This window comes from Epinephelus fuscoguttatus, linkage group LG15 (genome assembly GCF_011397635.1).
Source record: "Epinephelus fuscoguttatus linkage group LG15, E.fuscoguttatus.final_Chr_v1".
Lineage (NCBI taxonomy): Eukaryota > Metazoa > Chordata > Actinopteri > Perciformes > Serranidae > Epinephelus > Epinephelus fuscoguttatus.
The window spans coordinates 32,639,943-32,654,076 of NC_064766.1; the positions used below are offsets into that span (position 1 = coordinate 32,639,943).

General features: G+C 41.5%; 1 protein-coding gene across 3 annotated transcripts in view; it reads right to left on the reverse strand.

Moving 5' to 3' along the window:
- Nucleotides 1-14,134, reverse strand: part of fgf12a (fibroblast growth factor 12a) — a 42,870-nt gene that overhangs the window by 11,455 nt on the left and 17,281 nt on the right. For all 3 annotated transcript variants that reach the window (XM_049598043.1, XM_049598041.1, XM_049598042.1), the window contains one exon: nucleotides 10,110-10,213. In XM_049598043.1, coding sequence (XP_049454000.1) covers nucleotides 10,110-10,213 — 104 coding nt within the window. The remainder of the gene's footprint in view (nucleotides 1-10,109; nucleotides 10,214-14,134) is intronic.

Sequence of the window (14,134 nt, forward strand, 5' to 3'; positions counted from 1 at the left end):
GCCATGGGGCAACTACTTGATGACGTGACCCCCGTTTTATTTGCATTTCGTGCTCAACTAGCACACACATGCTCACAGGTGATGTTTGTGGTTGAAAGTAACTAAATACAGTACTCATGCAGTACTTATGTACAATTTTAAGGTAGTTTACTTAGGTATTTCCATTTTATTCTACTTACTGCTACTAATAAAAATACTTATTCCACCACAGTTCAGAAGAAATGACTGTACTTTTACTCCTCTCCATTTATTTCACATCTTCGGTTATTTTGCAGATTGATATAAATAATACAAAATATGGTCAACAAATGAATTATAACAGATGAAGATTTCAAGACAGACTTTATTGATCCCTTGGTGAAATTCACTAGCTCTCTGGCAATATATATATTTCAGTCAGACAACTCACGTTTAAATGTTCATCTCAACAGCAGAACATAGTTAGAGTTTGGCGTCTAGACTCCGGCCTCATCACTTCTCGCCGATATGTTTACATGAGATATGGGGAAGTGATGATTAAATCTTTCCCCCCTAGCCGGAGCCTGCAGGTGCATGCTGGGGTGGAGGTAGGGCTGAAAGAGTGAGCAGCAGTACTGATGCAGGGCAGCAGTGGCATAGAAAATGCAAAGGGAGAGCTGGGAAGATTTTGCAGCTTCAACAGGCCGCCAAATTTGGAGGGAGTGTTTGTAGATGACATATAGGGAGTGATGTATGACGTATGTGTATGAATCAGCGCAGCTCAAGTTGACTGCCTGAACTAGCTCGCTGGCGTCGCTCCATATAGTAAAAAATAAGCGCCATCTTTATCAGCTACATATTTAAGTAATGTATATAAATACACTATACTCTGCATAACTAGTACTTTTATTTTTTATTTTAAAAGTATAGTGTGTAGGATTCAGTGGCATCTGGCAGTGAGGTTGCAGAACTGAAACTCCCCCCGTGTGCCAAGCGTGTAGGAGACCTACGGTGGCCAATGCAAGAACACAGATGGCGCTATCTAGAGCCAGTGTTTGGTTTGTCCCTTCAGGGCTACTGTAGAAACAACATGGCGGACTCTATGGGAGAGGACCCGCTTTGTATATAGATATAAATGACTCATTCTAAGGTAACAAAAACACTAATTGTTTTTTCAGGTGATTATTAACTATTGGAAAAAAATTTAAATAAAAAAAAAACATTATATACCATTTCTGCCAATAGATGCCCCTAAATCCTGCACACTGGACCTTTAAGTATGTTTTGATGCTTATACATTAGTAATATTTTGAATGCAGGACTTTTAATTCTAGTAGTAACGCAGTGTTTTAACACTGTGGCATTGCTGCTTTTACTTGAAGGAGCTGCAACCTTCAGCGCATATCTATGATTCAGAGTATGCTCCGGGTTTGTCTGCACACAGCTCTCAACATGAAGGTGGCTCAGCTGGCAGCCAGCAGCTCACAGTACCAACAGTGCCAACAGTGCTAACAATGGTAACAGTGCGGACAGAGCCAGGGGTATTACAGGTGGGAAGAACTGGAGGGTGACCATTACAGTACATGTATGTGACGATGGCATTCCACCATCATGGGTCGGGATGGCGTCGAATAATCGCAGTGCAGAGAAGCGGCAATTAGCTAGACAGTGGGGTATGCTCACAGTGACTCATATCCACTTTGCACGTGCAGCCAGACCATCCACCACAACAAATAACAGAAAAGCTCGGATTAAAACACACACACAGGGAGTGAGGCCTCATTCTCTGCTCAGGATGCCATTACCTCACTATGTCTTTACATAGCAAATGGTGCTTTGCTGCAGAGCTCCTTTAAGTAAAGATCTGACTACTTCTTCCACCGCTGGGTGATGTAATACACAGATGTGCTGACTGCACTGAAATGCAAATTTTCAGTTAATGCATGAACATGAAGAAGAAAAGGCGAACAGGTGGAACAAGATGCAGAGAAGAGTAGCTAACAGTTGTAGTGACATCTAAAGTTTAAAGCCTGTTGCCACACAGTGTCAAACACAACAAAAGACAACAACAAATGTCCCAGATGATGCATCAGTGAGGTGTCTTTGAGTGTCGGGAGCTTTGGAAGGCTGGGGTGCAGGTGTAGGAAATGTAAAATGAAACGCAAAGTAAGAGAGCACGATGTAATGGATATGAAACTGGGCTGCCAACAGAACTGGGTTGAACGCATTCTGAATCCAAATCAGTTACTGGCTCCATCAGCTCTGCATTAAGGAGCCCCGCTGTTGCCGACAGCCGTCCTTTGACTTTGGATAAAGACGCGGAGGATATTTGGGAAGGGGGGGGGTTGCTGAGCCACTGGTGTGTCTGAGAGATTTGGCCTCAGTGAGAATCCCAGGCCTGCCATGGAACTCCCGGGGAGCTCATTATTATTCTGGGAGAGATTCAGGTCGGGGATTGTCTAGACATTACTTAAACTGAAAAACTCTCTTTCTCACTTTTCTGTCCCTCTCCTCTGTTTATCCTTTTTCTCCGTCTCACTCTGAAAGTCAATCACCATCAAACAAGTCTCTGTTCTGTCCGTCCTTAATTTCCTCCAGAGGGGACATTTAAAATCAAACTACAAACACATGCTAATGCTCTGATTTCCTTCTCTTTCCCTTTTTTTCTCTCTCCTTACCTCCAGAGGGCATGTCGGTCCATTACCTGTCATTACTGTTGACACATATATGCGATTTTATAATGTGTATATACACCAACAACTTTGATAATCAATTAGTTGCTTAAGCGCAGCAACACTGGCTGTTACCAGTGTCTTAAATACAAGCTTAAGATGTCATCTCAGGTTCTGTAAATGGGCACTTTTATTTTTATTTATTTCCTGGCATTTTATAGACTAAACAATTAAAGTTACAGCTTGTAATTTTTATGTGAATAACTCTGAGTCATATTTGCTTAAACTGTCACTATATCCTGGAAGAATGAGACAGATAATCTGTGAAAAAATGAATATCCCTCCTCCTCTTCCTACTGTCTCTAATGGCATTCGCTAGAATTGACTACAGCGCACCAAAAACAACCAATCAGAGCCGAAGAGTCTCTAACACAGCTGTCAATCACTGCACGTCAAATACAAATCAAGATTCTGTTACAGCACTGCCTCAAATGGTTTCAGAAACATATTTTAGTGTACTATTTAGCTGCAAAAAAGTTTGTGACCCAGCAGCCATGTTGAAAATGGTCGACAGAAGAACCAAGCACCACCCACCAGCCGGACCAGCTGTCTCATTTTACAGCTAAACAGTACACTAAATATGTTTCTGAAAACATCTGAGGTGAGAAATATGCAAGTCCTAGGAGTGATTGACATGATTGACAGCTGCATTAGAGACTCCTCAGTTCTAATTGGTTGGAAGGAAAATAAATAATGAATACAGTGCAGGGAGAGGCAATGTAAGTATGTGATGTGTAAGTGGAGTGTAATTAGGCGTCGTGTGTGTGTGTGTGTGTGTGTGTGTGTGCACATGCTGTAAGGCCATTAAAATCACTACAAGGCAATTCATTCATTCAGTCTCATTCATAAACTGTAAAGATAATGGACATAGCTACCATGGCATACCCATTGGTTTGTGGACTGCCATTTTGAAGCCTCGAGTTCGGCATTTTAGTTGACGTCATCTTGGTCTTTTTGGAGCCAGAAGTGACTATATTTGGAAGAGAGGGTGGAGCAGTGGAGGAGCGAGGGGTGGATCTGACTCATAAACTGTGGTGACACCTTGTAGACAACCTGTCACTGTCGGCCCTGCCCTTATGTATGCATAACTCTAAGCTTTCATAAAGTTTAAACGGATGTGCTGTTAAAAAATTCACCCCCTGTACCAGGCTGTAAACATGTTTATATCTGCTGTATAGTTGGCTCTTTTAACATGGGTGTCTATAGGGTTTGACTGGAGCCAGCCTCAAGTGACCATTTGAGGAACTGCAGTTTTTGGCATGTCTGTGTTGGCTTCATTTTTCAGCCCTGGAGGTTGCTGCTTGGTCTCATTTTGTGCTGAGTGAATATAGTGACAGTTACAGCAAATATGAAAAGTTATTTTTACCAACTGCAGCTTTGAGCAATAAAAACATAATCTGCAGATTAGTTGCAGCCCTAAGTTTTTACTTCAACACAACATCTCCTTCTGACTTTTGTTCAAGACATAAAAAGATCAAGACATGGGGGGCAGCGGCGGAAGGGAGAGACTACTTACAAAATGGCCATTATCATTTGTCACCCCAACAAAATCTGAAGCTCTCCCTGACCTTCCACTCCAACTCTCTCTCAGCCGTCCCTCAGGGCCTTCAGCGAAGGTTTTACTGCGACACATTATTTTTTTTCTGGGACATAAATAAGAAGCAGTAAAATTAGCAGCTGATTGAAAGACACAGTAAGAACAGTTCAGAGGCCGCTGTGTGTGTGTTTGTTGAGTGTGCGTGCAGCTGCGGACAGATGTGTCTGTTTGTGAGATGCATAGATAAATTAGTTTGATAGATGGGAAGCAATGAGAGAGACAGAGAGAGAGAGAACAGTGGTTACTGCTGTGCAGTAAACTAGGTCATATTGAGAAGTGTTATAAATAATGGAAGGGAGCTCTTCATTGTAGATGCTCAGCCCCCACGCACTTCATCGCTAAACACTCCACACAAGCATTATCACCCTGCTCACCCGTGGCTACATCAGCCTCCAATCAGCAACAGCCTCAACAGTGAGCTCTGCGCTCCCAGCAAAAAAAGCCGACCAGCGACCAGCATGTATGAAACCACTTAATTGATCAACGGGAACGGGAAAATCTGACTTGTTAGATACCTGACACCTACATGAAAGCCTGAGAGGGAGGTTTCTCAAAGTTGCAACACAACAACTTCTCCGAATCATCTCCTACAGAAGACAAAGCTTGTCGCATTCTCTCACTAACAAGACGTGCAAAGCAGCAGGCAGAGAAGAAGAAAAATGAGGGAGTGATCGAGGGGTAGGAGGATATCCCACAGTAATTATCTCCCGGGGGGGCCGAGGCAGACAGAGACGCGCGTCTTAGCTCTCAGATGTTAGGAAGACAAAACAAGATGACAAAACAAGCAGTGAGAAACTTTATGCTTTGGCGAGGCAAAAGAGTGTAATGGAGACCTTGAAGAAAAGCGAGAGGAGAGCGAATATTAGAGGGAGGTCAGTAGGGGAAAAAAAGATAAGAGACCAGGACAAATAATAGTAAAAGTAAATGCGTATATAAGTATGAGAAAATGAAAGTGAAGGACTTATTTTATAGCTGTGATTGCACCACACAAGCTCTCGTAAAAGTGTGAATAAATAACAGAAATGTTCCCCCTGCAACACACTGTCTATAACAAACATAATCTGTATTGGTAAATGAAACTGGTAAACAGTGGGAGATGGAGACAGAAACAAAGGCTTTTTGAGCCCTGCATGCTAATTTGGCCTCTTTATGAGCACTCTGTGGCTCTTCAAGGCTTATAAGCCTCCCTGTGATCCAGCCCACCACCCGCATTCTGCTTACAAACGCATGCTAATTTCCCATGCTTCACATCTGAGGAACCGGACCTCCTCCATATGGCCAGAGAGTGCATTCGCTGCATGGCTTTAATTAAAGGCCCAGTGTGGCAGAAATGGGATATAATATAGGAAGTATGTTTCCTTTAGTATATAATCACCTGAAAATGAGAATCGTGTTTTTGTTACTTTAGAATCAGCTGTTTATATCTACATAAAGGAGCAGGTCCTCCTATATGGAAATCGCCCTTTTTCCACTGCAGCTTCACTACAGTAGCCCAGAATGGACAAACCAAACACTGGCTCTCCAATTCATTCATTCAGTCTCATTCCCATCTGTGTTTTCATGTTGGCCACCAAGGTTGGCGGCCTTTCCTTGATGAGAGGATCAAAAAAATACTGATTTTTTTTAAACATGAAACTGCTTTTTTACTGGTTTAAATCACCTGGTTGTTTTGTTTTGAGAGGAAGAGACCTCTGCAGATAATTCAGCTCCTGGACCACATGCGATTTTGCGTATGCCAATCTGCGACAGGAGCATTGGAAACACTAATTTTTTACATGTGAAAGTGCTACTCTGTCTTTTTATCAGTTTAAATCACCTGGCCTGTTTGTTTTGGAGAGGAAGAGACCTCTGCAGATAATTCAGTGTCCGGTAAAAATCGTCCGGTAAAAAAAGGTCGGCACACAATATCAGATTTGGAACTGATGAGCCGAACAGCATACGAGAAACACTGATTTGTAATGTGAAACTGCTTTGTTTTGTGCGTTTACTGGTTTAAATCTCTGGGTTTTAGCTTCTTTATTTTAAGATAGATTTTAAGATTTAACTGATTACAGTTAAAGGGATAGTAGCACCCAAAAATGAAAATCCAGCCATTATCTACTCACCCATATGCCAAGGGAGGCTCAGGTGAAGTTTTAGAGTCCTCACATCACTTGCAGAGATCTCAGGGGGAGAGGGGGTAGCAACAAAGCTCCACCTAATGGAGGCTTATGGTGCCCCAGATTAAAACCAAATATCTCCATACTGCTTGTCCGTAGTGATCAAAGTGTCCTGATTCCCGACATAAAAAGTTGTTTGGAAAAACGTCATTTGAACTCTGTTTTTAGCCTCATTGTAGCCTGTAGCTCTTACTGCCTCTCTGTGCACTGCGCTCACATGTGTGCGCTTAACTCTAAAACTTCACCTGAGACATCGGCATATGGGTGAGTAGATAATGGCTGAATTTTCATTTTTGGGTGCACTATCCCTTTAAGGCTCTTCATGGTCCCTCTCCCAGCTATATCTATCTATCTTAGTACGTATGAGGTCCTCCGGCAGAGGTCTTTTGTCTGTTCCAGAGGCCCGACTGAAAACTAAAGGGGACAGTGTGTTTGCTGTCAGGGCCCCGAGGCTCTGGAACGGTCTGCCCGAGGGAATCAGGTTGGCCGAGTCAGTGATCTCTTTTAAATCCTTTCTGAAAACATATTTTTATTGGAGAGCCTTCCCTGATTTCCTGACTTTTAAGTTCATGTAGAGTGTCTTTTATTTCCTCATTTTTTATATACATAAGTTCTTTTATCAGTTCTTTTAAAAATTGTTGTTTTCATGTCTTGTCTGTTTTTTATTGACATGTAAAGCACTTTGTAACTCTGTTTTGAAAAGCGCTTTATAAATGAAAAATAAAAGCAGAGAGTTTATTTTTGTCTCACATTAAAAACGTCTGTGTCAGAAAATAGGTGAGCACATGTTAGCAGGTGCTGGTCTGTGATGCATCAAACAGGGTAGGAGAAACACTGATTTGTAACGTGAAACTGCTTTATTCAGTGTTTTTACTGGTTTTATTTACCTCGTCCATTTGTTTGGGAGGCAAAGACACCTCTGTGGTTAATTCGGCTCCCTTTAAAAACCTCCTGAACAATAAACACTGAAGGAATCCTAACAGGGAGAAGCTTAAGCTGGTTGCAATCTGCAATCCCTTACTGCTAGATTCCATTAAATCCCCTTTAATCTTACACACTATTCCTTTAAACAGCCATTAATAGCCTTTCAGCTGTTACTGCAAAACATTTGTTGACAAACGTCCCTGTCTCCCTGTGATAGAGAGGTCAAAATTCTGAAAAATGATGATCAAAATTAGAGAGTACTGTTTGTCGTGCTGACACTGAAATCCTGAATCACTCGTAGTTAATAATAATCATACACTCTGACGCAAATGATGATTTCATCAAGGGTATGTGTGTGTGTGTTCGTGCGTCTGAGTGTGTGAGTGGGTGGTGAGGGGGTCATACAGGGTCCCCAACTTCAATTTTAATAAATTAAAAGATTGCTTTCTGGGCACGATTAAACTTTAATTAGACGTCGATAGGTGGGTGGAGGGTTATTATGAGCCCCATAGTAGGGCTGTGAGTTGTGCACTTGTTTATGAGCCTTTAGTTATGAATGAATCCGTCTACCTGGGTGAGTCATAACAGCCTGCGCATTTATTGTACGTCCTTCTCTGAACTTGCGAGTGCTCATACATCCGCCGAGGCACTGAGTTGTTTTCAAGTTGTTCTGAGCGAGAATGCTGGCCTTACTGAAATAATAGCGCTGAATTTAATAGATTTTTTTTTTAAATGCAGCATGTACACCATTTATTTGGTCTATTTCAAAATGTTCTCATGTCTGTCTCGCAGTAAAGCAGCTCCCTTATCAATAAATGTAAGTTGCAATATAGCAGACACTGGCCTCGCTTTGTCCTTCACGGATTTTATGAGTGTTTTGAGAAAAGACAAAGTTTGATGGGCAGTTTGTGAGTTCCAGCTCTTGCCAGTCATTTATCATCACTGCGAGGGACGATCGGGCAGCTATCGCAATATCCGTCAGTTGAAGTCTGTGGGTAACGCAGCCCTCCCATCCTCTGCTCTCTTCTGTATCTTCAACTGGATTAGGAACTATGAGACTGGCGGTTATATAACCATGCCAACTAGGGATATTTTCCTGTCTCTACATCTCTGCCTGTGCCCCCACCCCATTTTTCTGTCTCTCTCACACACACACGCACACACACACATTCTCCCTCTGCAGCTCATTTCCACAAACGTGCTCCAGCAGCATGTCTTCATCCTCAATGCAACAGCTATGACTTAATGTTGTCTCCAGCTGACATCCGTGACTAGTTCCACCCCCGCCTGTGCATCTGCTACCCACACCAGCCTATATGCTTCTCATATCTTACACTGCAAATACAATATCCATCTTCACAATATTTCCTCCCCCGCTGAGTCCTGAAACGAGTTTTATTTTTAAACCCGAATGAGTATTTTTGCTAATGTGATGAGATAATGGCGCCGTCTTTCAAGGCTGGTGTAGGACTTTTATGATCATGCAGTTCATTTGTCTAATAGATAGCGTTGTCGTAATACCAACATTATGGATTTGATACGATAGCTGCCTAAAAAACTGAAGCCATAACATGACAAAAGTCCAAAACGTCAGAAAAAGTACCTTAGAACTTCAACTGAAAACCTTGCCTCTGATTATTTGACACTCAACCCAAGGCATCATGCATGGCTCACAACAACAACAACGATAACTATTTTCAACATGGAAAAATGGACAAATAATCACATTAGACATTAAGTGTTCAATTTATCACTATGGATTTATTCTACAAAGTCTCCTAAAAGACACCGCAGTTCAAGGTTGGATTACAAAGCTTCTGAAAGTTGTATATGACATGATAAGACAGACTCGTGTAGCTCAGCTGGAGAAGCCCTGCTTCAGTGATACAGTGCACAGTTTTTAAAAAAAAAAATTCAGATAACGTTACATTAGATACCACAGTTATTTTTTACTTGCCCAAACAGACAACAGCTTGAGGCATTACACTTGCCCAAAAACAGAGTTTACCTCCCCGGGGCAAGCAGTGAGCCCTGCAGAGCACTGTCGCATATCGACGCAACTCATAGAAAGTTATTGGAAATATAGCTCTTATTAAAACACTGTCATTCTTAAAGAACCCGTACTAATAAAATGGAGTATTGTACTGTTTTTAAAGACAGGTTATTGCAATACCTGTCTAGTATTGGTATTCTGTGAAACACTACTAATAGATATTTAAAAGATTATTTAAAAAGATTTACTTCAGAGACAAGTGAGCACGTTTCACAGCTCAGACTGCATTCATACAGAAAGGATATTTTTTGAAATGTAGTATCCTTTCATGACCAGAACCCTAACTAGACATCAGGATGAAAAACAAACAAAATCACAATAAAATTCGGTTTCATTTCTGTTTATAGCCGTGACATAACGAGCCTCCGTTAGTGGCCAGTAAAAGAAGAAGAGGCTGAGCACTGAACTTGGTGTCAAATTAAATGTAAAACATGCACGGTGCTGCTTCAACTACAAAGAGGGGGGGGGGAATAAGTGCTGCACGGCAACACAATGGCACATCTGAAGAGCTCTCGAATAGAGCGGAGATGAAAGGGTTTAGAAGGGCTGAGTCTTTGCTGCAGTGGGATATTAGAGGAGACAACAAATGGAACAAAACACAACACGTGTTAATGAGCAAATAGCGCTGGTAGCGCGCACACGTGCACGGCCCAACGACATGGCTGTTGGAAGGGGTTGTGTCTTACCGAGCTGTAGAGCATGCCCTCGCCATTCATGGCGATGTAAAAGCCACTCTTCACTCCCTGGATGGCCACCACTCTCAGACCCACAGGAATAAGATTAAACAGGGCTGCAGAACAGACAGAGTGAGGGAGAGAGGGACAGACGGACAGATACAAAGAGGCAGAGACAAAAGAGAGACATCAGACAGAAAGGACAGAATAGGACAATTGAGTTTTCACTTAACTGTTGTAGACACGACAGGCTCTGCTCTCTGTACTTTGGCTATCCGTCAGCAGTAAAGTGAACAGGACAATGGGAACACTGACGCACCTCAGTGTGACAGTGAAGCATTAATGTTAAAACAGAAATCCAAAACTTTCTGGTACAATATAAATACGGCATCCGACGAGCATCATTGTTTTGTTTTAACGTCTGCCGGTGTAGGTAAATAAAAATGTCCTCAACTAATCCGACAACCTGTATGATAATGAGGATTAATTGCTAGTACTTTGACACTAACTTATATTTATGTCCCTTTGTGTGCAACAACTTTGGATTGAACAGGCGTAACTGGGATTAGGAAACCGCTGTAACATTGCAAATGGTGTTTTGAGGAAATGGGATGTAAGATTTGAGGTGGCGAACACCCCAAGACACACTGACGTAGCATGCTGTTGCTATCTCGTTAATGTTAACTAATAATTCTCTGAGCGGCGTGAAGTTGCAGATTGATTCATACTATTGGTTGAAATCTGTTGGTTCTTACTAATTTTTTGGCATATATTGTGAAATAAGTGCAGAATATGGCCGGGGATGTGATTTAAAGGGGTCAAAAGGGCATTTTTCATTTCATCTCGACTTCAAATATTCATTACTAAATAATTAACTATGGAAATTAAAGTTCAGAAAAAAACTAATTTGCGATATAAATAATTAAATATTTATTGTTTGATTAGTTATTACTAAAGGCTCATCGGTGCACGGAAGTTTGTGACATCACCTTTTGCCAACTGAGCCTCGCCCACTTTAAAATAGTTACATGAACACTGATAAAACAGTGCAGACAGAAATCTCTTGTGTGAAATACTCAAAACTGTTGTAACTTTGGCAGAAAATTGTGTGTTCATATTCGACCCATCAATCATACCAATAAGCTGATTGAGAACATTTGTTTTCAGGGCCTTTGATGTCTAAAAATACCACGCAAATGACACCACATAAAAATAAATTTGTTATGGATCTTGGCTTTCTGGTGCAGCACGTAAAGCCAAGTATACTTATTCCCAACTTTGAATACCCTTTGAATACCGACCCTTGGTTAATAGCCCGTGGCATCAGATACTGATGCAGTGAGGCACCCTTTAGCATCTGTAAGAGACGCACCGCATTATTTTGCCCATTGTGCCATAGTATAAAGACTGAAAAAGTCACTGCAGAATGCTAAGGGAGAGGTGGAGGATGGGTCAAACAAACACAGGACTTTCACCTGGGAGACTGCTGTTTGTGTCCCACGCTAAAATATATAGAATATTTTAAGAACGTAGCATTAAGGTGTGTAATATGTAATGTTACGTTAATAAGAAATGCACTGATTTTAACCCAAAACATGATCTTTTCCTGACCAAACCATGCACTTTTGTTGCCTAAACCTAAAAACTAAGTAAACCTATGTTGGAAATCTATTTTGAAAGGGAGTGTATGCATTTGACAAGTGGAAACTGTACATTTCCTATGAACACAAAAGTTTATTTTGAAAGACACCATGCATGTATCGAGTAGAAATTGACAAACCATCCCTGAGTGTCCAAAAGTGATCCTAGAGGGTACCTAGAGCGTCATAGTTTGACGTGTTGGGCCATCAACCAAGCGTTGGTATTTGACAAACTGGGAGTAAGTATGTGTTGGCCAAGTAGAACCAGAAGCCCAAAACTATGATAAAAATTTGATTTTATTCACAACTCTGTGATATTTTTCATTCATGCAGCTTGTAGCAAAATCAAGAATTAGTATGTGAGAAGCAACTAGACATGTTTGGTCTTCAAGATTTATGGCTCAATCATCTAAAAGGCTTCATTAATTTATTTCAACTTTTTCTTCAGCTTCTACAATGAATTACTTTCATTTCTGTTTTTTTACGTTCTCTTGAATCTGAGGACTGTGACTTTTGTGGGCTTTAGCTTGGTGAAGGTGTGAGGACACTCTTTACTCTATGTATTGCTGGGATGATTGTTCTGCAAGTGGTAATGGGGACTATCAGATAAAGCTGGCAGGGACGAAAGGACATGTGCCAACACAGGTCCGTCCTCCGAGCAGATTCAATTTCACTCAATAAATATCGACGTGCTGCTTTCGCCTGCCAATAGTCTAACTCTGCCCTCAGGCCACTGGTATGGGTGATACACACTGGCCACTCTTGCAGTTATGTATACCCTTGAGGGCTGGATGTTTGGGGTACTCTGGCAGAATTTGAATCCATTAGCACCTTCATTTATTGTTTTCTCAGACTTTTCAATCTCTTTTTTTCATCACTTTTCTGTCATAACACTCTCCCTCCCCTCTGTCTGTTCCCTCGCTCCTTTTTCCATTTGCCTTTCATGGCTGCTGCCTTTGTCGCTCCGATGACTGGCAGTGTCTCTCAGAGGCACTGTCCACAGTTCTCTCACGTATCACTAAAACCCAGGAGTGTTCCACCTCGGAGCACCTCCACCTATCAAAACATATTCTGGCTTTTTCTGAGCAGTCATACTTGCAATAGGGCCCTCAAAAGACTCTCCGTAATAGCTTGGCTTGAAAAGTGGGAGGAAAGGAGGCATAAAATATGGCAAGCTAGTCCACTATTTTGCTATAATTATGATCTGCCGTCCCTGCTCTCATTTGCCTGCCAAAGGATTACACAACCGACAGGAGCTGTCATTCAGCTACCTTCTAAATGTCCAGCTTTTCTATTTGCAGCTCCAGCGGTTGATGGGTTCCATAATTACTACTGTTAGAGTACCTGATGACTGTTCTGGAGGCGATTCCTCTTCCTTAATAACCTCAATCCCATCTCTCGCCGAGAAAAGAGAGTGGCTGGGATGGTGCAGGGACAGAGTTAAGAGATTTCCAGGGATCTTCTATCGTCAAAGGGCCAGACAAAATGGGTTCAAACAACCCAATAAAGCGAAATCCTTGAAAACGGTAAGTCTTCCAGTGGAGCAGTAATCGGCTACAAGCAAATCCTGCAGGTGGGCTGGAGGAAGTGCATTTGATGTGAGGAATAGTGGCGCAGTAGGAAATAAAGCCTGCAGGAAAGGTTTACAGAAACACTGAGCCAAACTTCATATGCCAAGGGCATGTCTCCAAATCCAGAGAGAAACACAAATCCAAAGATGTGAGAGCTGGTGTAACAAAGGTGTGTTAGTCTTATATACAGACTTTAATAGGGTCACCAGAAAATGTTGCATGTCCATTTCTGCAAACCAAGGATACAAAATATTTGCAGGTTGGCATAAAGCTGACGTCTTACGGCCTCCTATGCGGGAAAAAACTCATCCTTTTACATTAGAAATCGAAGGAGACACCAACTTTTAGGGCTTGGGTAACTGCATTGACTGATAGATTACATCTTGAAAGGATTTGATATGCTCTGAACAACAAGCTGGAAGACTTCAACAAGATCTGGAAACCAGTAATCTCAAATTTAGGACAATATGTAGCACAACCCTGAGTAGCACTTGATGGGCGGGGTGGGACAGGGAGGGAGTCTTTTTATTTTATTTCATATATTTGTTTTTTCTTTTCTATTCTTATCTATCTCCCCAGGTATTGTTATTTTTGTATTTTCTAATTTTGTATTTGTATTACAGTTCTGTAGTGTGTTTGTTTATAATGGAAATGAGGCAATGTTTATACCAAGAAAGATGGTACTGCTATTTTACTGTTGCTTCACAATAAAAAATATTTGAAACTGGCATGAAGTTGAAATGTTGAAACTTTACTTGTTAGGTTTAGGCACAAAAACCACTTGGTTATGGTTAGGAAAATATTCTGTTTTGGCCCAAAATAGCTG